The 22,052-nt window shown below is 43.0% G+C and overlaps 1 protein-coding gene across 6 annotated transcripts in view; it reads right to left on the reverse strand.

Annotated features, from left to right (window-relative positions):
* Nucleotides 1-1,077: 1,077 nt before the first annotated feature.
* The window catches only part of SLC16A14 (solute carrier family 16 member 14), a 52,651-nt gene continuing 31,676 nt past the window's right edge, over nt 1,078-22,052 (reverse strand). For all 6 annotated transcript variants that reach the window (XM_077488557.1, XM_077488554.1, XM_077488560.1 and 3 more), the window contains 4 exons: nt 19,667-19,934; nt 16,900-17,043; nt 10,822-11,781; nt 1,078-4,354 (listed from right to left, as the gene is read on the reverse strand). In XM_077488557.1, the coding sequence (XP_077344683.1) occupies nt 4,203-4,354; nt 10,822-11,781; nt 16,900-17,043; nt 19,667-19,934 (1,524 nt within the window). In that variant the 3' untranslated portion in view covers nt 1,078-4,202. The remainder of the gene's footprint in view (nt 4,355-10,821; nt 11,782-16,899; nt 17,044-19,666; nt 19,935-22,052) is intronic.

A 22,052-nucleotide genomic window follows, 5' to 3' on the forward strand; every position in this document is an offset into this window, starting at 1 on the left:
TATTCATGCATAAAATGTATGGGTTATAAACAAAGCCAAACTGATTACTAAAAAGAAAAAAAACTAAGATGGGCATTTGCACAACAGATCTGCTTTGCAGTTTTTTTTCTAGCTTTATTAATACAAATGTATCACGTTGTCACCTGATAGTGTTTTGGAAGGGGGGGGAGGGGTCAAGGTATGCAGCATCTTAGTACACTCTTTCTGACTTTATTGGTAGGTGGTCTTATAGTCTCATGCACACAGGCATTTAAATTTATGCTCCAAAATATGCTGTTTTAAAAAAAAAAACATTTGCCAGAAAAAAAATTCTCCAATAATGCGTGTGCATGCACATTTATGCACATATGGACACAAGTTTCTAGGCGTATGGAAATTACTAGCCAGAATATTCATTTATTCTAGCCATCAAAAATACATTTACCCTCTTATGTATGCAGTTATGTGCGCTTACGTGTATAAATTATGCTCATAAGCTCCTCTCTGAATGCAGCTTTGGTGCACTTTTATTCCTTTAAACACTGTTCCTAAAATACTGATCTAAACACCTGATGTACATGGCCACATAGGCTATTGTAGCACTGCACTGAGGCATTAGAAAAAAAGAAATAAATGCTGCACCCCTGTAAAAGTAGAATATTTTTATGCCCGTATGCATAAGGCCTTAAATAAAAGCTGTATTATCACATAACCACCGGGCTATTCTTTGTGTTTTCAACCTGTACTGGATCGTTTATCTTGCATTGACTTGATGTTGTGGCACATCAGAGACAGCCCTTTTAGCCCCCTTGATAAATCAGGCTACCGGTCATTTAAATTTAAAAGGGGCGAAATGGCTGAAACAAGGATACTGATTGGTTAAGTAATGTCAGTTGAGTTCTAAAATTACTCCAGAGAATTCTGCATGATCTACATGAATCTATTCATTTAGATTGCAGTTGCTAGTTGACCTGTACAAAATGTAGCAACAGCATCAGATTCCATTGTGCAATGTTTGAACTGTCCTAGCAGCAAGATGTTTCACAAGGGCTGGTTGCAATCTGTTAGCCTTTTATAGGAGAAAAAAACACCTCTCAATTTGTAGATACAATTCTTTTTATTCTGTAAGAACATACTTCCTAAGTAGCCCTTTTATACCAGAAGCAAGTTTTTTTTAACAACTTGCATACACAGTTAGCATTCTTCTCTATACATTGGAATTGAGAAAATATGAAACACTCTTAAGCCTCATACACACTATTAGACTTTCTGCAGATTTTTTTCCTCAGATTTTCCAAAACCATGTAATATAAGGTCAAATCTTAAGAGTTTCAATTTGTATGCACTCAGGCAGGCCCTTCCACTACACGGTTTTGGTAAATCTGAAGACAAAAATCTGCAGAAAATCTAATAGTGTGTATGGGGCCTTAGAGATTTGGCCATTGACCACTGCACATTTAAAAGGAACAGGAAAAAATCAAATTCTGACCTACACAAATCCTGTTACACTAATATATATTAATAAAGGCAGTGAGAGCTTTAGAAATTGGGATATATATATATATATATATATATATATATATATATATATATATATATATAGTTCTGGGCACATGATCATTTTCAGGTCATTGGTGACATAGTACTCACTGAAATGGAGGCTCACCTCTACCTGAACAAGACTTTCATGTCAGTTTAACAAAAAACACATGACCACCAACACCACAATGCTGGTAAAGTTAATGGCACCATTTTTTAAAGTAGTAGATTCTGAATTACTAAGTATTATTACTTGAGTATCTGGTTAAATAGTCAATTTCACCCTCTGCTCAGTTGTGAGTGGTTGTTGGCAATCGCTTGCTGGTTCCTCACCACCCTTTAGAAATACCAGAAGCACAAAATCTCCACCAAAAATACATTTGTCTGTAGCAGCCTTTACAGTCAACTGATGCCAGTTACATTCTCTCAATGAATAGTTCATAATATAAAATACACAAATAATCTGGAAAATACATCACTACAAACTACCAACCAGCACTCATGTCTCTATTCCTTGGTCCTAAATTATGTTATTAAAGATGTGTCCTTTAGGAACCACCCTCTTTTCCTCAAGCCTGAGCAAAGACATACAGTAATGCCGCGTACACACGGTCGGATTTTCTGACGGGAAATGTTCGATGGGAGCTTGTTGTTGGAAATTCTGACTGTGTATAGGCTCCATCGGACATTTTCCATCCGAATTTCTGACAAACAAAATTTGAGATCTGGATCTCAAATTTCCCGACAACAAAATCCATTGTGTGTGTACACAATTCCAACGCACAAAGTTCCACGCATGCTCAGAATCAAGCAGAAGGGCTGCACTGGCTAGTGAACTTCAATTTTCTCGGCTCGTCGTACATCACCGCATTCTTGACGGTCAGAATTTCCAACAAGATTTGTGTGACCATGTGTATGCAAGACAAGTTTGAGCCAACATCCGTCCAAAAAAAAAAAAGGATTTTGTTGTTGGAATGTGCGATCATGTGTACGCGGCAGAAGGAAGGTCCTGAAAGCTTGCATCTTTAATAAATTAGGTTAGGCAAAAAAAGGCATCAAATTAACTGCCAATTTCTGCATTAAATAATGGCTAACACTATCCAAAACTCCACTATCTCCAGTGCTTACAAAGAGAGAGAAGTTAAAATGTATTTCAAGTGTTGGTTCAGTTGGAATTTAAAGGGCAATAATAGTGAGGCAAATTATGGCAAGATTCACCTCTACATCATACGGTAATAAGCATGCACTGTTGCACATTCATTTAAATGCACAGCCCAACATCTCACCAAAGAAATGCATGTACCTTTTGTTTTTTAAATGCAGCACACTATAACGCATGGTAATAGGTTATCAAACGTCATAGTGCGCTGTAAGGCATGTGCATTACCAAGATGCATTGGGGTGCCTTTGAGAATGGGATGGCACTTGCAGTACACCTAATAGAAAAAAACATTTTCAGCCCTAATGCATGTACCTGAGATCAACACCAATTCATGTACTTCAGGCCTCAAGTTAGCCCCAGTACATGCACTTTAATATTTTGATCAGCTCCAATGCATACATTCTTGCAGTGCACAGATGTGAATGGAGCCTAATGCAAGCAGCCTATGCTTTTTGGACAGCCAGTGGTGACATTTTTCTGCAGTAACTTGTGCCTCTCCTCCAACCCCTGAAGGCAATAACAGCCATGTTACACTCTTGCAATTTCTTCTGCATTATGTAGAAACCATCAGAGGATTGTGGCACCAGAATCATGCAATGGACTAGGTACTGCAGACAAGCAGGCTTGGAATTCTAGTAGGCCTATCATGACTGAAGTCTTTAAGAGGCCAGCATGTGATTATGCTTGCCAGATATATACTTATCACATACTGTATATCTGTCTGCTGAGGATTTAAGAACTCTCTTTTGATAGAACACACCTAAAATGCAGCTGCCTAGCAATCTTTGCTGTGCAGCCTCTGTCCCCATAAGACAACTCTCCAAATCTTCTCAGTCCTGCACCCTGGAGCTTCATCTCCCCAAACTTCATTCACTTTAATAGGATCATCCTTCATCTGCTTAAAAAGGTGTGAAAGAATCCTTTGCTGAAGTTACAGGAGTTATTGCACTGGGGTCCAGAGATGAGGTACATGGTTAAAAAGATTTTGAAGAGCATCTGGGTATCTCCATTAAGACGACAACAAAAATTACCAGAGAGCTGAAAGCTAGGTAAATTACCAAAATGTTGGGGGCAGAGGTTCCCTGAAGACTATAAACTGTACTAGAAGGGCACCTGTATTTCTTATTTATGAATGTTTCTATACTTTTACATGATCCAATCTGTGATTTTCATTTACTGGCAGATTCATTTACTGGCGGACTGGTGTAAATGTCTAAAAAATTAAGACATCTACACCAGTCACCAGTTATATGTGGTTGTAAAGCTTTTGAACAAACCAAATTTTCTTTTGAGATTCTAAGTCATCTTTACATTTTTTAAGCAGAAAACTGTAGGAGACATAAATATAGGAAAGGCAACAAATGGCTGGGTGTGTGTAAAAATACAGATCCTGCTATGCCAAGCCAGGCAGGAAACACCGGGAGAAGTATTTATACAGGGCTGACTAGCCATGGGATCATATTTTCTATAATATGGGTTTCGGGGTACATAGCAAATGTCCGCAAACATCCTTATTGCATTTTCAGGATTCAGGAATGTCTGTAGTTTTCTTAGTGTTATTCTCCTTTGGTTGCAGACAGGGCTCCATAAGCAAACAGATCATTCCCACCATGTACAGCAAGCCACACACGTAGAAGGAGTAGTCATATTTCTGGGTGATGTCATAGATCCATCCTGGAAGAGGGAAGTGAAAGGTTTTGCTTAGAAGAGATCTATCACACTGCAAAATACCTGTATAGGATGTAATGCCCTAAAGCATTTCAGTTCTTTTAGGGTCCATTCAGACTACTGCATTGTGATAACGCATATTACTTGCATTGGTGCGATGGAGTCATTCATTCTGAATATCCCCCCAGCACACCTTTCCAATAAACGTGCAATAAGGGGCAATGCACTAACATGTGTTGTGGTGCACTGGTGCAGTTCACTTCCAGAAATGGTACATGCATCTTTTTTGATGCATTAGGAATGGACTGTCTTAAACGTGACACACGTTAGCACGTGGCATAACATGCATTAATGCACATGTGCTAAAGTACTGCAACATTGTGAATTATCACAAAACTTTTTTTCCCTTAAAAAACCTCTTCGTGTTAAACTTGCTGGAGTATTAGGTAGAGTTCACAAACAGGATTGCAAAAGGTTTTTACACAGTCCCCTCGGAAAGGTTATGCTTATTGTATAAAGACTTTTTGCAATCCTGTTGAATAGGGATTGTTTGCATTCCTAATACTCCTGCAATTTTAACACAATGAAAAAATTGAAAAAATTATTGTGATAAAGTTAAGAGAATCTGAAAGATTTTGCTGATGCAGGGCTCATACACTTGAGTAAAGTTTAGGCCTTGCTGTCGTTCCTCCTGTGGGTGGGAAACCTGGCTACTGCCAGAAATGAGGGTTGCAGAATCAGTATGTACCGATGCTTTGAAGTGATATGCCATGAACAGAGCCCTAACCCAGTGATGGCAAACCTTGGCAATCCAGATGTTTTGAAACTACATTCCCCATGATGCTCATGCACTCTGCATTGTAATTGAGCATCTTAGGCAATGTTGTTCCAAAACATCTCGGATGCCAAGGTTCGCCATCACTGGCCTAGCCCTTCACTTAGTGCCATAAAGCTATTGGGACTGCTCAGCTCTCGTCAATGACATATACAGTAAACATACTGTACTGTGCATACATGTGCATATTCTTTACGTTGAGCCCAAAATTGTACTGAATTGTCAGTTATGCCGGTCTATAAATGTTTTTGTATTTGTATGGTGTAACAAAGTCTGCCATCTAAATTTGCAGTAGTGTGCTTTATAAGAAAGGTTTGCTTTTCTTCCCCAGTCTGGCACTCTTATATGTGCAAGAAAGGAAATAGGTTTTATATAGCACAGAACAGAATAAACCTATGAACTGAAGTTGCAAAGCTGCCCTAAGGCTGAGGAAATGAAAATAAGTGTATTAGTCTAGTCTGCTAGTATAACTTGTTCTTCTCAAAGGTAAACATAACAATAAATGGCATGCTGCTGTTAAAGGAATTCCCACTTTTTCAGATAATTTGAAAACCTCTTTTAAAGCAGAACTCCTGCCAAAAAAAAATCAAAAACCTAACAGCCCTTTAAAATATCAAACAGATGTAGCTTTTACTGCAATATTCTCCTTCATTCCAGAGATTTCTCCCACAATAAATTATTTCTGCCACTAATGCCGCGCACACACGACCGGTTTTCCCATCGGAATAAACTCCGAAGGTTTTTCCGATGGAGTTCCGCTGAAACTGTTGTGCGTACACATGATCACACCAAATTCCGATCGTCAAGAATGTGGTGATGTACAACACATACGACGGGACTAGAAAAAGGAAGTTCAATAGTCAGTAGCCAATAGCTTCCGTCTCGTACTTGCTTCAGAGCATGCGTCGTTTTTGGGATGTCGGAACCGCATACAGATGAGCAGTTTTCCCGATGGGAATTGGTTTGGTCGGAAAAATGTAAAACATGTTCTATTTCTAGGTCCGTCAGAATTTCCATGAAAAAAAAGCCCAATGAGGCATACACACGATTGGAATATACGATTCCGTCTGACTTTTTCTGTCGGACATTCCACTTGCGTGTACACGGCATAAGTCCTCAGTCTGGCCAATATTATTCGCCCCTCCTTCTCTAAGTCCAAGTCATCTTGGACCCACTTCAGCCTGAACAATGAAAGGAGAAGCAGTACACGATCATCTCTGTCACTCTGCTTTCTCCTCCTATTAGCATGCTTCATGTACTGATTGGCTCCTTGTTCTGCTTTTTCCTCTCACACCTCAGCCCTGCTATAGAGGGAGTGCCAGGTCAAATTCAGGTAGTTACACAGCTTGCATTTAAAAAAAATACAGATATTACCTTTTGTACCACCTCACTCTCCCTTTAGACTGTAAGCTCCATGAGCAGGACCCTCCTATTCCTACTTTATTGAACTTTTTGTAATTGTACTGCCCCCCTCTCCTCGTTGTAAAGTGCTGTGCAAACTTTTGGCACTACATGAATCCTGTATAATAATAATAATAATCATGCAGTCATGTATTAGCCAAGCTTTTATGGCCATACTTCTCTTTTGGGTCATGGGAGTGCATTTAATTTGTTCTCCTGTGACCCAAAGTCAGATGATAGCAGACTGTTGCCCATTATCAGTTGACAGGGTAGAACCAGGGCAGACTCTTGAAGGGTCCAGACAATTTTGTCAGGATCCAACTGACTGACAGCTAGCCCCGCCTTTCAGCAGGTGGCTGAGAGCTAGATGTGCCCAACCCCTCCCCAGCCTGGTGCTCCAGTGAGTGCTGGAACAGTAGAGCAGAGAGCGGTGACTGTCAGTCACTGTTTTCTGCTCAGAGCAGATCAAGAACTGAGCGTTTAGCGGTCATGTGATTACTCACTTCTTGCTCTTAAAGTTGTCATGTTGGGACAGCTGCACCTCGGCACTAATACTGTAGCATAGAGGTGTGTATGAAGGTTTGTTTTGTTTTTTTACATATCCCACACTTCTTCTTTAATAATTGCAGAGCTGCGTTAATCTGCCATTTTATATCTGCATAGAGTTCAGCTTCAATTCATGCATAAAAAAAAAAAAAACTGGTATACCAAGTTCAGAGTTATCTTGGCCTTGTATCTACAGCACACAGGTACATTCATACTTGTTTAGACCTGTATAATTTCAAGCCAAGAAAGTCTCTGAACACTGGCCAATCAAATAACAGCCGGGCTGCATAATATAGAAGTCAGATCAGGCGATTTTCAATAGAGAAACTCTTGCACACTGCTTCACACGTATTGATATTTGGTCATGGTAAATCTTTCATTATGTCGTTTAACTTTTCTCACTATCCCGTACAACTGTGTGTATCATAACACATATGTACCTTTCCCTATTCTGATACCACCCCACATGTTTCTCTTGCAATTTTAACAAACTTCTTTCTAATTAATGTGAGAAAATAAAATGTGTTTAGTAGGGATGAGCCGAACACCCCCCGGTTCAGTTCACACTAGAACATAACAAACAGGCAAAAAATTTGTCAGAACACGCGGACACCGTAAGGCCCCTTTCACAGTGGGGCGGTGCGGGCATCGGCGGTAAATCAAATCTATTTTTAGGCGGTATTTGGCCACAAGCAGGGTGGTTTTAACCCCCGCTAGCAGCCGAAAAACGGTTAAAACCGCCTGTAAATCGCCGCTGCTTTGCCGGCGGTATAGCCGCGCTGCCCCATTGATTTCAATGGGTAGGAGCGGTTTAGGAGCGGTGAATACCCCGCTCCTTCACCGCTCCAAAGATGCTGCTCGCAGGACTTTTTTTTTACCGTACTGTTGTTTTCTTTAATGAATAAGCACTCTGTGTGAAATGCGTTCACTAGCTGTCCATGGACTGTGTACATGTCTTTTTTCATCCTACATTTTATAATGTGACCTGCCATAATGTGACCTGCCAAATGGAATGTACATTCGTTGCTTTTCACTGGGAATGTGGAGCACTGTAGTGACCAGCAGTATATGAAGTGTCGCCCCTGGGAAAGCAAAGACATCTGGTATAAGTGAGAGGTTGCGATTGGCTTTCACCATAACGCTCCTTATGTTCTTACCATCTGGGAAGCGCAATCTTTTGTCGGTGGCTGGGCACATCTTTTTGATACTTGTGTGGAATCACCGCGGTGCATGTATTTGATGCTGAGAGATTGTCTTTCAACATAAAAATGTATTTTATTGTGGACTTTCATCATTCAATTAAGTGAAAGACTTTATGTTGAATTTAGTACTGTTTACTGATAATTGTGACAGTTACATTTAATGTTTGTTGGTGCAGCTCTATATTTTCCTTCCTTTCCTTTCCCTTTCATTTTATAATGTGAGTTAACTACTTCAGCCCCGGAAGAATCTCTCCCCTTCCTGACCAGGCAATTTTTTGCGATACGGCACTGCTTCGCTTTAACTGACAATTGCGTGGTCAGGAGACATTATATCCAAACAAAATTTGTGCCCCTTTTTCCCCACAAATAGAGCTTTCTTTTGGTGGTATTTGATCACCTCTGTGATTTTTATTTTTTGCACTATAAACAAAAAAGAGCAACAGTTTTGAAAAAAAAAAACACAATATTTTGTACTTTTTGCTATAATAAATATCCAAAAAATAAACAAATGTCTTCATCAGGCTGATATGTATTCTTCTACATATTTTTGGTAAAAAAAATTGCAATAAGCGTATATTGATTAGTTAGGGGATAGATTTATGGCATTTTTATTATTTTTTTCACTAGTAATGGCACGATCTGCGAATTTTTATCGGGACTGCGACATTGCAGAGGACAGATTGGACACTTTTTTTGAGACCATGGACATTTATACAGCGATTAGAGCTAAAAATAGCCACCGATTACTGTATAAATGTCACTGGCAGGGAAGGGGTTAACACTAGGGGGCGATCAAGGGGTTAAATGTGTTCCCTAGGTGTGTTCTAACTGTGGGAGGATGGGATTGACTAGGGGAAGAGACAGATCTGTGTTCCTATATAATAGGAACACACAATCTGTCTCTACTCTCCCGACAGGACACGTATCTGTGTGTTTACACACACAAATCTACGTTCCTGCTCTGTTACGATCGTCCGCGGGTGCTCGCCAGACATCGTGCCCGCCGAGCATGCTCATCGGCACCAGGGACACGCGGCGTGCGCGCTTGCTATATCGTCTTAAAGGAGCGACATATACCTACGCCGATTATAATTGCGGTGGCTGGTCGGCTAGCGGTTAATAAATAAGCTGTTCATCCTTGGAATGCAGCCACCTTCACTTTTTTACTTTGATTGCTTGTGGTTGCAGACCAGGCAGGCACCCAAGCATTCCTATCAGCTGTGGATCTCCCTGCAGGTTTCTTTGGAGCAGTGTGTACACTACATGTTTTTTAGTGCCCACATTTGATCCTGAGCTTCCATGACTGTAATCCAGTGATTGAAAGGGGCAGGTCTGGCACAGTCAGGCTCGGAGGAAAGGGCTAGATAAGGGGTGTCCAATCTGTGGCCCAAGACGGCTATGAATGTGGCCCAACAAAAAATCATAAACTTACTCAAAAGTTTACATTTTTGAGGAATTTTTTGTAAAAATGCATTTACACTTAGCCAACACATGAGGTTGAAGAAAAATTTTACAGTGTCACTTTACTGGAGTTTTGTCTTGCCAAAAAAAAAATATTCCACTCCTCACCAACACACCTAATTAATTTCATCAGTTTTCGGCAGAAACTATATTTGTGACCAACTATTTTCAAGGATGAAGCACAAGAAGCGCAAAATTAGAACTAAAAACTTAAAGCGGAGGTCCACCTTAAAGTGGACCTCCGCTCATCGGAACCCTCCCCCCTCCGGCGCCACAATTGGCACCTTTCAGGGGGGAGGGGGGTGCAGATACCTGTACAGTACAGGTATTCTGCACCCACTTCCGGGATAGCTCTCTGCGGAAAGGGGCGTAGATTACGCCCCTTTCCGCAAGTGCCCGCCCCTTTCCGCAAGTGCCCCGCTGCCTGCTGGGAAACACACAGATCCCAGAGGCAGCGGGGACCATCCTTATTGCGCAGCGCGATTCGCGCATGCGCAGTAGGGAACCGGGAAATGAAGCCGAAAGGCTCCATTTCCTGATTCCCATACCCAAGATGGCGGCGGCAGCACCCGACAAGACGATCTAGAGATCGGCTTCGGGTGCCGACATCGCGGGCGCGCTGGACAGGTAAGTGTCACTATTTTAAAAGTCAGCAGCTGCAGTATTTGTAGCTGCTGGCTTTAAAAAAAAAAAAAAACGCGGAGTCCCGACGGACTCCCGCTTTAAGGGCACCTTGAGGCTGGGTTCACATATGCTGAGGACACAGTTCACAGCATGCGTCCCTGTTCAACAGTTCAGGTGCGAATCAGGTCCAAATGTTTGCCAGAATTCGCACCTGAATCAGAAACCAAAGATGCACAGGTCCCTTAAAATGAAGACCGCGACAGATTTCACACTAGGTGCTTTGGATTGAGGCAAGTATATGCCATAGAAGCATATTCCTTGCTCATGTTTAGTTTCAGAAGGTTACAATCGTGAAGCAGCCCCATGTTATAAGGTAACCTAGCTTTTGTGTCATGTTACTGTACCTGCAAATGGAGGTCCCAGAAGCGCTGATATCCCATTGGCACATATGATGATCCCATAGGCATTTGCCAGCTGCTTGATGCCCACTAAATCTTCTGTAACAACAGGCATGAGGGAGAAGTAGCCACTGGAGAACCCTATAAGAGCACAGACCACAGCCAGGGCGGCATATACTTGCATAAGTGGGAGGATCAGGATGCAGATACCCATGGTAAAGTTGGAAGCAATGAAGATATTCCAGGCACTGACACATGACAAGTCACCAATATAACCCAGGAAAATCTTCCCAAATATGTGCACAATGGCAATAATTGAGGTGAGTGGAAAGATGTTGTTTTGCTCTGCCATGCCGTAGAGCTCCACAATCTCTGGGAGGTGAATAAAGGGAATTACAAAGCTGCAGTAGGCCAGAAGTGCCCAAACCACAAATGCTACAAAGACCTTGTTGGTGAAGAGGGAGGCTGCCCCAAAGTAGCTAGAGTACCAGGCCCAAAATCCACATCTCACAGTCACAGTCATGCGGGTCAGTGACTTCAGGATTCCCAGTTTGCTCATATCTTTCTTAACAATGCCATTGCTGGAGTCTTCCTTACACCATGATCCTGCAGTGTCTTCTCCCTCTTCAGGTAGGTTGCTGTTTGCTTTCCCAACATCAGCCTCCAGCAGGGAAATGTCTCTAGTTGTTTTGTGAGCACCAGTCTTCTCCACTCTGCATTCTTCTATATGGTCTAAGGGTCTCATGAGGGCTCCACACACACACAGGTTTAGCGTGATGGCTCCCTGGATTATCATGGCATTCCTCCAGCCAAATTCTGCACACAAGTACTTCAACAGCACCGTAATCAGGAATGTCCCAAACCCTGTCCCAGTGGTGCTCAGTCCCTGTGCCAATGCACGGCGCTTCTGAAAATACTGACCCACCATTACCACTGCAGGCAGGTACACCATCCCACTCCCGATACCTGAGAAAAGAATAAGCATGCACAGTAACTTTTATGTGTCCATGTTAAAACAAACATTTCCATGTGTGTGCAGGAGTGAAATCTATTCTAAGGCTGGGCAAAGACTGGTCATAATACACTGATCAGCAATGCAGCTAATTGACTGTATCCACTGATCCCTAACAGTCCTGGTCATCATAATTTGTGAGGTCCCTGCTGAACTTCAATCCATCTATGACCAGCTTTCAACTGGAGGGAGGAAAAGGCAGACACTGCCCCTTTTTTTTTTTTTCAATTATTCAGGTAGTTTGTAAGCTCCACTTCCAATTCCCAGTAATGGGTTAATAATCGCACATAACTCATATCCCAAATCTATTCTGCCTCTTCGTTCTTTGCCTGGGCTGCTTTAATTAATAAGATTTAGCTTCTGTTCAGTGAATGCAGTTTGCTGGACACCATTTAATTATACTACACAATTAATTTACAAATAATAATTAGATAATTGTTGTTTAATACCCACAATGGTGAGAAATTTTAATTATGAGTAAAACAATTTTTAGCTGTTTCACTGTTGTTCTCTACTAAATGTAAGTCAGGGGCGTACTAAGTGGGGGGGCGTGCCGCCCCAGGTGCCACACCCTGGGGGGGGTGTCAGGCCAGCGCCCCCCCTCCCCTCTCCGCAATTGAAGTGTCAGACAGCGCCGTGAGGAGCCCGAGGCACTGGCAGTGGGCGGCATTGCGGGAGGGGGGGGGGGGGTTGCGAGCAGCACCCGAGTGGAGTGACATCTGCCGGCTCAGTGATCCGGGACCCGGCTCCCCTTCTCTCTGTGGTCGCGTCGCGCTGCCATTCTGATCAGTCTCGGGCAGCGGCTGTCACTCACAGCCGAGCAGAGTGAAGCCGCCTCCCCCTCCTCCATTCACAGCACTGTGTAGACAAGGAGGGGGAGGCGGCTTCACTCTGCTCGGCTGTGAGTGACAGCCGCTGCCCGAGACTGATCTGAATGGCGCAATGTGAGTCACGTGACTACAGAGAGAAGGGGATTATTGAGCCGGGTCCCGGATCACTGAGCCGACAGGTGACACTCCACTCGGGTGCTGCTCGCACCTCCCCCCTGCAATTCCGCTGCCTTGGGCTCCAGGTACACTAGGGGTTCTTTACTGTGGTGGGTCCTGCACTGTAGGGGGGTCCTGCACTGTAGGGGGTCTGCACTGTAGGGGGGTCCTGCACTGTAGGGGGTCTGCAGGGGGGGTCCTGCACTGTAGGGGGGTCCTGCACTGTAGGGGGGGTCCTGCACTGTAGGGGGGTTCTTTATTGTGGTGGGTCCTGCACTGTAGGGGGGGTCCTGCACTGTAGGGGGGTCCTGCACTGTAGGGGGTCCTGCACTGTAGGGGGTCTGCACTGTAGGGGGGGTCTGCACTGTAGGGGGGTCCTGCACTGTAGAAGGGGTCCTGCACTGTAGGGGAGTCCTGCACTGTAGAAGGGGTCCTGCACTATAGGGGTCCTGCACTGTAGGGGTCCTGCACTGTAGAAGGGGTCCTGCACTGTAGGGGGTCCTGCACTGTAGAAGGGGTCCTGCACTGTAGGGGATCTGCACTGTAGGGGGGTCCTGCACTGTAGGGGGGTCCTGCACTGTAGAAGGGGTCCTGCACTGTAGGGGGGTCCTGCACTGTAGAAGGGGTCCTGCACTGTAGGGGGGTCCTGCACTGTAGGGGGGGTCCTGCACTGTAGGGGGTCCTGCACTGTAGAAGGGGTCCTGCACTGTAGGGGGGTCTGCACTGTAGGGGGTCTGCACTGTAGGGGGGGTCTGCACTGTAGAAGGGGTCCTGCACTGTAGAAGGGGTCCTGCACTGTAGAAGGGTTCCTGCACTGTAGGGGGTTCCTGCACTGTAGAAGGGGTCCTGCACTGTAGAAGGGGTCCTGCACTGTAGGGGGGGTCTGTACTGTAGGGGAAGATTCTGCACTGTAGGGGGGTCTGTACTGTAGGTGAGAATTCTGTACTGTAGGGGAGTCTGTACTGTAGGGGGGTCTGCGCTGTAGGGGGGTGGGTCTGTACTGTAGGAGGGTCTGCACTGTAGGGGGGGGTCTGCGCTATAGGGTGGAGGGGTCTGTACTGTAGGAGGGTCTGCACTGTAGGGGAGGATTCTGTACTGTAGGGGGGTCTACACTGTAGATGGGGGTCTGTATGGTAGGGAGGGGGGTCTGCACTGTAGGGGATCTGTGTAACATGCAGAGGGTCCAGAGCTGTGAGGGGCTGTGTAATGTAAAGGGGTGCAGAGGTGCAGGGTGCTGTGTAATGTAAAGGGGTCCAGAGGTACAAGGGCTGTGTAATGTAAAGGGGTCCAGAGGTTCAGGGTGCTGTGTAATGTAAAGGGATCCATGGGTACAAGGGCTGTGTAATGTACAGGGGTCAGGAGGTTCAGGGTGCTATGTTATGTAAAGGGGTCCAGAGGTACAAGAGCTGTGTAATGTAAAGGGGTCCAGAGGTGCAGGCTGCTGTGTAATGTAAAGAGGTCCTTAGGCGCAAGGTCCTGTGTAATGTAAAGGGGTCCAGAGGTGCAGGGCGCTGTGTAATGTAAAGGGGTCAGGAGGTTCAGGGTGCTATGTTATGTAAAGGGGTCCAGTGGTACAAGAGCTGTGTAATGTAAAGGGGTCCAGAGGTGCAGGCTGCTGTGTAATGTAAAGGGGTCCAGAGGTGCAGGGGGCTGTGTAATGTAAAGAGGTCCTTAGGTGCAAGGTCCTGTGTAATGTAAAGGGGTCCAGAGGTGCAGGGTGCTGTGTAATTTAAAGGGGTCCAGAGGTGCAGTTGTGGAGAGGGGGGGTACACAGTAGTGACAAAAAGATATTGAAGGATGCAGAGGTATGCAGGGGACACGGTGGGTGTTTTTACATTTTATGGTGGGGGGGGGGGGGTGCCAGATATAGGATCCGCCCCGGGTGCCAAATGCTCTAGGTACGCCCCTGATGTAAGTATAAGATGAGGTTGACATATTTGTATTCACTTTATTCATTCTCATATGACACACACTGAATAAATGTCAGGAGACCTAAAACTGTAAATGTCCTGTTCAGCTAATTTTATCTTTCTCCCCTCTCTGCTTCGGCACACTGGGCATCAGTGAATATATTTCCATGACCATCTCTCTAAAACAACAGAGCATTATATTAACACAAATGAGAAGCATGGGATCTAAACCGTCAAAACTTGGGTATGGTTAGTTTGTGTGAATTTTCCTGTTCATATTGAAGGAATAGTCTCTAAAACAGCCTTTCACAACTAGGGTTCTGTGAAAGCCCAGGGCTCCTCCAGAGGATGTTAGGGGTTCCTTCAGAAGAGAGCAGTGTTTGCTCCCCTGCTTACACTGACCAGCAATCTGAGGAGTCATATCTACACCGACCAGCAATGTGAGGGGTTATTTCAACACTGACCAGCAATGTAAAGCGTCACTTTTACACAGATCACAGACCACAATGCAGAATGTCACTTTTACACTGATGTATGTTATATATGACAGTAAAGCGCTTCACCAGAAAGAAATGTACACTGACCAATAAACAAAAATAAAAACCACAATAATAACCACACAATAAAAAGCTCTAAATATATAACTGTGTCAACATTGATCAAATGAATAGTTCATAAAGTGTACATAATCCTATTCATTTTCTCCCAACACCATATCGGACAGCAATGGTCAAGAATGACTTGGTAAATATGTAACAAGGTAAACCTACAGCTTCCCGAAGGATGCTAAGTGTAAAACACGTTGAGTCAGGGCCGCTGCGATCAGTTCCAGGATCCTCTATGTCCCTCATCATTATATCTCTAGAGTTTTACTTTGCTACATGCTAACTTGGTCATTCTTGGCCATTGCTATCTAGTAATCATGCATTGCATATGTCACGTGGTGGAGCACAGATTATTTACAAAGTAGATACACATTTCTTATCACCATATGTATGGTGTTGGGAGAAAATTCAGATTATGGACACTATGAACTTTTTATTTAAACAATGGACGTTGACACAGTTATATATTTAGAGCTTTTTAGGCTTCATGTACACTTGAACTACTTTGACCACGGGCCGTGGGAAAATACAAAACGCCGCAAAATCACTGTAAAATCGTGTTTTGTGGCCTGCGGTCAAAATGTTCCTATCCTGAATGGCATTCTTTCCGCGTTCAGGAGAGAGAGGTTAGGGGAGGTTGAACCCTACTAGGGAGTTGAACCTCCCCTAACTGCAGCAACTCCTAAATGATATGTACATAGACACATAGGCTTTTATGGAGTTGAGTTTACGAGCTTTGGCAAGAAAATACCAAAAGCAAGAAAACTCAAGTTTAGGAGCTGTTAGCGTACATGGAGCCTTATTGTGTGGTTATTATTGTGTATTTTGTGTTGATTGGTCATGGCACATTTCTGGTGAAGTGCTTTACCTTCATAAATTAGATATATTTTTCTTGAGTGTTGTCTGACACTTTAAGAGGCAACAATATCACTATAATAATATTTTTTTCCTAAGTGCACTTTTAAAGGTTAGCACCCCTTTTTTCTTTTCTTTTCACTTTTACACTGATCACTGACCACTACTGTAAGGTGTTACTTTTTCACTGATCACCAATATAAGTGGTCATTTCTACAATGACCACCAATTTAACAAGTCACTTCAGTTTTCTGTCTGTGTTCCTTTTCTGCCCATTATTAATACTGATCACGCTAATGTAGCGCAAGCTGTAGACACAGGAAACAAGACAATATGCTGCTCCAGGTGAGTGTCATTTGCAGCTGGACTGAGTGAACCCGGCTCGCTTCTATGAAGACTGGATACAATACAGAAAATGGCTGCACTCCAATACCAGTCCAAGAACATTTTTATCCATAAAGTACAAAAAACTGACACCAAGACACACTCAAGTTTTTCAGGTTGACGCATTTCACACAAACAATGTGCACTTCATGGAATAAAAGTCGTCTTGGACTGGTACTGGGTGCAGCCGTTTTCTATATTGTATCCAGCACAAGCTGTATGCCTGATCATTTTAGTGGGGGTTTTCTGAGTTCTGGAAACCATTTTAAGGGTCCCTACATGGTTAAAAGGTTAAGCAAGGCTGTTCTATGAGATGACAACATTGCACTCACCAGCCATGACTCCAAACGTAAAGAACAGAAAATGGACATTGGTGGCAAAAGCACTCAGCACCCATCCAAGTGACGTCAGGAACCCTCCAATCATGGCAGTTTTCCGACATCCACAGGTGTTAATGAACAAACCAATAAAAGGACCTGGAGAATAAAACAACATGACAACTAACCAGGTAATTTTAAGCAACAAAACTGTTTCCTGCTGTCTTATAGTAGAATTTTAGCTTTAATCACGTTGTTTTCAAATAATACCACATGCTTGAGCTAATATACTGTATTATAAATTAGGTTTGTTAAATTAAGCTATAATAAAATATAAAATTAGTTACACAAAAGGAGCCCATTTGTATTACTAAGGCTGCACCATGTAAATCTGCATGAGATGTTCTGAAGATAAAAAAATGTACTGCCTTTGATACATTACAGGTCATTGCAGCCTGGTACCTGGTAAGATTTATGTATGTATTGCTAGGTAGTAGCTATTGGCAAGTAGTGGGAGGCATGCCTGTATACTGTATATCTATAATCTATTTATGTTGAGCTGAAGCTCCCTCTGGCAGAGGAACAAAAAAGCTAATTAATAGATCCAGTTAGGCTGGATATTCTGCAAGAATTAGTACCTTTATCTGTTAACTCTTAGGGCCAGTTTACACCACATATAGTCCAGTTAATTTTTTCTGCATCAAATATGTATGGAAAGCATGTTATATGGTTTCCAATGGCATAGTTTCCCCCGGTTCCAGGGCATCCAGTTCCAGAAAAAAGGTAGAACATGCTGCATTTTTTCTTCACTGGACTGTACTAGAATGCAGTAAAATGCATAAAAATTGCGCTGTAATGCATCAAAAACACACCAAACCCCAGGAAAAAAAGAAGACAAAAAAAGCATCTGGAATGCATCCAGAAATGCATAAAAAATGTAACATAAACGACTGTAGCGCATCAATGCATCCAGAACGGATCTGAAGTGTGATTTTAGTATGAGCTGGTCCAAAGGCCTTGCTCTCACCATGAATGAATGAGCATGCGTGTGCAGACGTCAGTTTTTCTGCACGTATTCTACAAGGGCTTAAAGAATACAAGTGTTCTCTCTGTGCCCTGTTCACACCACATCATTTTCTGTGCAGGAATCTGCAACGTTTATGCAATTTTCTGTGTGAAAAAAAACTGACTGACACCAACATTGTGGTGTGAACAGGGTGCATAAAAGATGCACATGAAAACTGTCAAGTGCATAAAAACTCACTGAAATGCGCATGAAAACTGATGTAAACTCATGTCTCTGTAAGTGAAATCTGCTCAGCTTCTCCTTCAGTTTTTATACATGTATGGAGTGAATGAGGCTTAAAGGTAAAACCTCACAAAAAGTTTAAAGCGGAACTAAACTCATCCATTTAAGTTTCAAAAAACAGATTCCTGGCACCTTCTGGGAATGTAACTGTTACATTGATTGTGCTTGAAACCAAACTGTCAAACCATCAAAAGCCTGGTGTCATAAATGATCACTTGTGTAGCATCATTGCAGTTGAAGATCAAACAGAGGTCAAGATGGCAGCTTCCGTAGCTCAAAATAATAGAAAATTTTAGATCCACTTTAATTAAATCTTTGGTTGAAGTAGGAAATAGCCTTAAACAGCTTGTTTTTTTTTAACTGTTACTAAAGTTTAAATGCTTTGTCATGTGGAGATTGATTAATTGTTTAATCCTGGAAAAGCAAGTGTCTCAACATCCATTACCCAAAAGTCATATGTGCTCATCCTGTATTCACAGCATGTTTGATCTGATCTCAGTTTAATGCTTACTGAATAAACCTGACCCAAGACTTAAGCATGCAGAGGATACCAACAACAACAGTGTGCACTGAGTAAAATGTAAAGTGTCACTTAACCCACAACAGTAAAATCAGTCTGTATATGCAGTAAAGCATGCTTGTTATACTGACCATGGAACCTAAGGGGTTAATATTCTGCATTGTATATAAAGGCTGTGTGATCCTGTCTTCTCTCATCCACCTCTTCTTTAACTGACTTCAATGCATCTCTTGATAGAACAGGGCATTAAGAGTTAGGCCGCCCATGCTCAGTTAGGTGTGTATTGCTGGAGAGTTTTTTTTTTCTTGGGAGAGTGCATGTGATCAGCACAAGGCCAATCAGCACTGTCTAGACAGAGGATCAGGGGAAAATGAAAACTCCTCCTACAAGGTTTTAGCAGATAATGATACAAGTGGCAAGCATGCTATAACTGCTCATGAAAAAGGTATTTTGCTGTTTATATTCACTAAAACTATTGCATTTCCAAGTTCTGTGTACTGTGGGAGACCAGATATAATGAATGCAGGCTCCTGAATTTAGTAACACTTTAACTGTAAAAATGTTGTTTTGCTTTTGCCTCTCTTTTATGTTTACTGTGTATATACATGTGATTTCAGTGTACATATACAGTGGAATAAGAACAGCACTTCTGTTTACATATCCTTATAGGACTGGAGCACATATACATAGGCTATAGGTATACTTTGGCACTTATAAAAGCAGATCTATTCATAGACACAAGTGCTTGATTTATCCAAGCCATGACAATGGCAAAATCAAGAGAAAAGTTTGGGCCTTTTATCTTAGGGGACATAAACAGCACTTGAGTTTTTTTTTTTTATGTGTCCAAATTGGGGTCGGCCAGATCAAGCAAAAAAAAAAAAAAAAGACAAAATTGTTTGGTGTACTTGAAATGTATAAAAGAGGCAGGTCCTTCTAATAGAATGTCATACCTACGATTAGGGTGATGCCCATTGTTAGGGAACTGACCCAAGCTGTCAGACCTCTGCTTTGATTGAACTCTTCCAGCCATTCCATGTTGAGAATGCCCAGTGCCATCTGTGATCCCATAACCAGCAAGTGGACAAGGAAAGAAGACAAGACCACCATCCATGCCCAGCCGCCATCAATATTCGTTTTCCCCTTCTGTGTGTCTCCCCGGCCCTTTAGCTTCCTGTCCAAATCCTTCTCCATATCTGCTCCTTCACTGCACATCCTGGCCTGTATTAAAGATTTATTAAAAGAAACAGGTTAATATATAAACATATTTCGGCAGCATAATTCTTTATAAAGGACTATGTCCATGCTAGGGAGATATGCCCTCTGTTTGTCCGGCTGACCATTGTCATCAAAACACAAAGTGATGGAAAATTCAAAATTTTACAGTTTTCCGTAAAACGGAAGTAGAGCAGAATCCCTGCAATAGGCACACCTGTTGAGGTGGCAACTGTCTAGGAGGGGATTTTTCTTCAATTTGGAAAGATATTCTTCTTACTTGCTCCTGAGTCTTTGGAACAAGAAGGATAGAAAAATCTTCTCAATTAGATACAGGTTAAAAAAAAAAAAGAACCGCAATAGAGTTCTAAGCATTTGTTACTCCACCCAAACCTAAAACAAAATGTTTTGGTTTTTCCTAAACTTTAGGGCTCCATGCACACTGGGCTTAAAAAAAAGTCTGATCTCTCTGGAGTAGAAAATGCTCACATAGAGCCTTTTTTGTACAACGTTTAGATTAGTTAATTTTACATTTTTTCTGCCAGTGAGCTCCAATCATAAACGTGAATGAGAAGGGGGTTTTTTTCCTGCCTCTAAACGTTGATCTCAAAATATGCCTGTAAATGTCCTAATGTGCATGGACACATAGGATAACTTTGAAATGCTTCTACTGGCAGAACACAAAACTCCTGTAGAAGCAACGTTTTTTATGCCAGTGTGCATGGAACCTTGGAATTTTGTATGTCTTTACCCAGCAGCATTTTCTGGGTCTTATCTATCAGATCCATGTTCACTGCGTCCATAATTATATGAAGCTAAACTAGAAAAACATGATTGATGCCTATCAACAATTTTTATCCATCTCAGATGGATAGGTCGAAATTATTTCTGATAAAATTGGTGTCTGCAGGAGGGGGCCAGGGCATCATGTACCCCCCCTTGAATCGTCAAGGTGTTGCAGCTCTCTGTGTCTCTGAGACCTATCATCTGACATCCCCCCTCATATTGGCCCGATCATCCAATGCGATGCTCGTTTTGATCGCTCCACACCCATAGACATGCACACGGGGTGTGCCGGATGTGCCTGGGCACACCTTAATGTGTGGCCTGAGATCTGCTATTAAATCTTGCAAAAGACTGTATAGCATGCTGCCTGTGAGATAGTTTCACATTGAGCAGTCAGGGAGGCATATAAGAGCTTGAATCTGTAATGCATCCTTTCTCAACCTTTTCAACACAAATGAACCCTTGAAATAGTTCTCTGGTCTCGGGGAAACCCTGCTGAAATTTAGAAATCTACAATTCATGATACATTAATGTGATGGTCAGTGGGAAGAATGGTCCTTACACCTGTGGTCATTGGGAAGAATTACCTCCTTACAGATAGCTAAAAAGATCAATGGTGTGAGCGGGACCTTATCTGAGAGGCAGAAATTGCCCAATGCTGACGGAACCCCTAGCAACCTCTGGAGGAACCCTGGTTGAGAATCACTGCTGTAATGTAATGTCACTGCTTGCAGAGACCAGCTGTCAAAACTCTGTGCTGATGTCGGGGGTGGGAGGGACTGAACAGCTAGCCTATCAAACACAAGCCAATGGAATATGGGCTGGGCAGCTCTGCCCCTTTCTATCGGCTATCAAACACCAGCCAATGATTGGGCTGCTTAAGAAAGGGGGCGGAGCCAGATACACTGAGTGGCACGCCCATACCTTATTCCATTGGCTGGTGTTTGATAGCTGATAGAAAGGGGTGGGGCCACAGTCCTTCCAGCTCCACATCCCGTTGGCTTGTGTTTGATAGGCTTGCTGTTCTGTCCCGCCCACACCCAACATCATCGCCAAGTTTTGACAGCTGATTTCTGCAAGCAGTGACATTATATTACAGTTTCACGCACAGAGCGGCTCTTACATGCCTCACTGACTGCTCAATGTGAAATCCCCCCTCTCCTAGATCAGTGCCAATCAGTGCCACCTATCAATGCCCATCAGTGCCACCTGTCAGTGCCAACCAATGCCACCTATCAGTGCCAATCAGTGCCACCTGTCAGTGCCAAAAGTGCCCATCAGTGCCACTTGTCAGTGCCAATCAGTGCCACCTGTCAGTGCCAACCAATGCCACCTATC

Source organism: Lithobates pipiens, unplaced genomic scaffold (assembly GCF_037356315.1).
Source record: "Lithobates pipiens isolate NorthernLeopardFrog02 unplaced genomic scaffold, aLitPip1_a1.2 Scaffold_18, whole genome shotgun sequence".
NCBI lineage: Eukaryota > Metazoa > Chordata > Amphibia > Anura > Ranidae > Lithobates > Lithobates pipiens.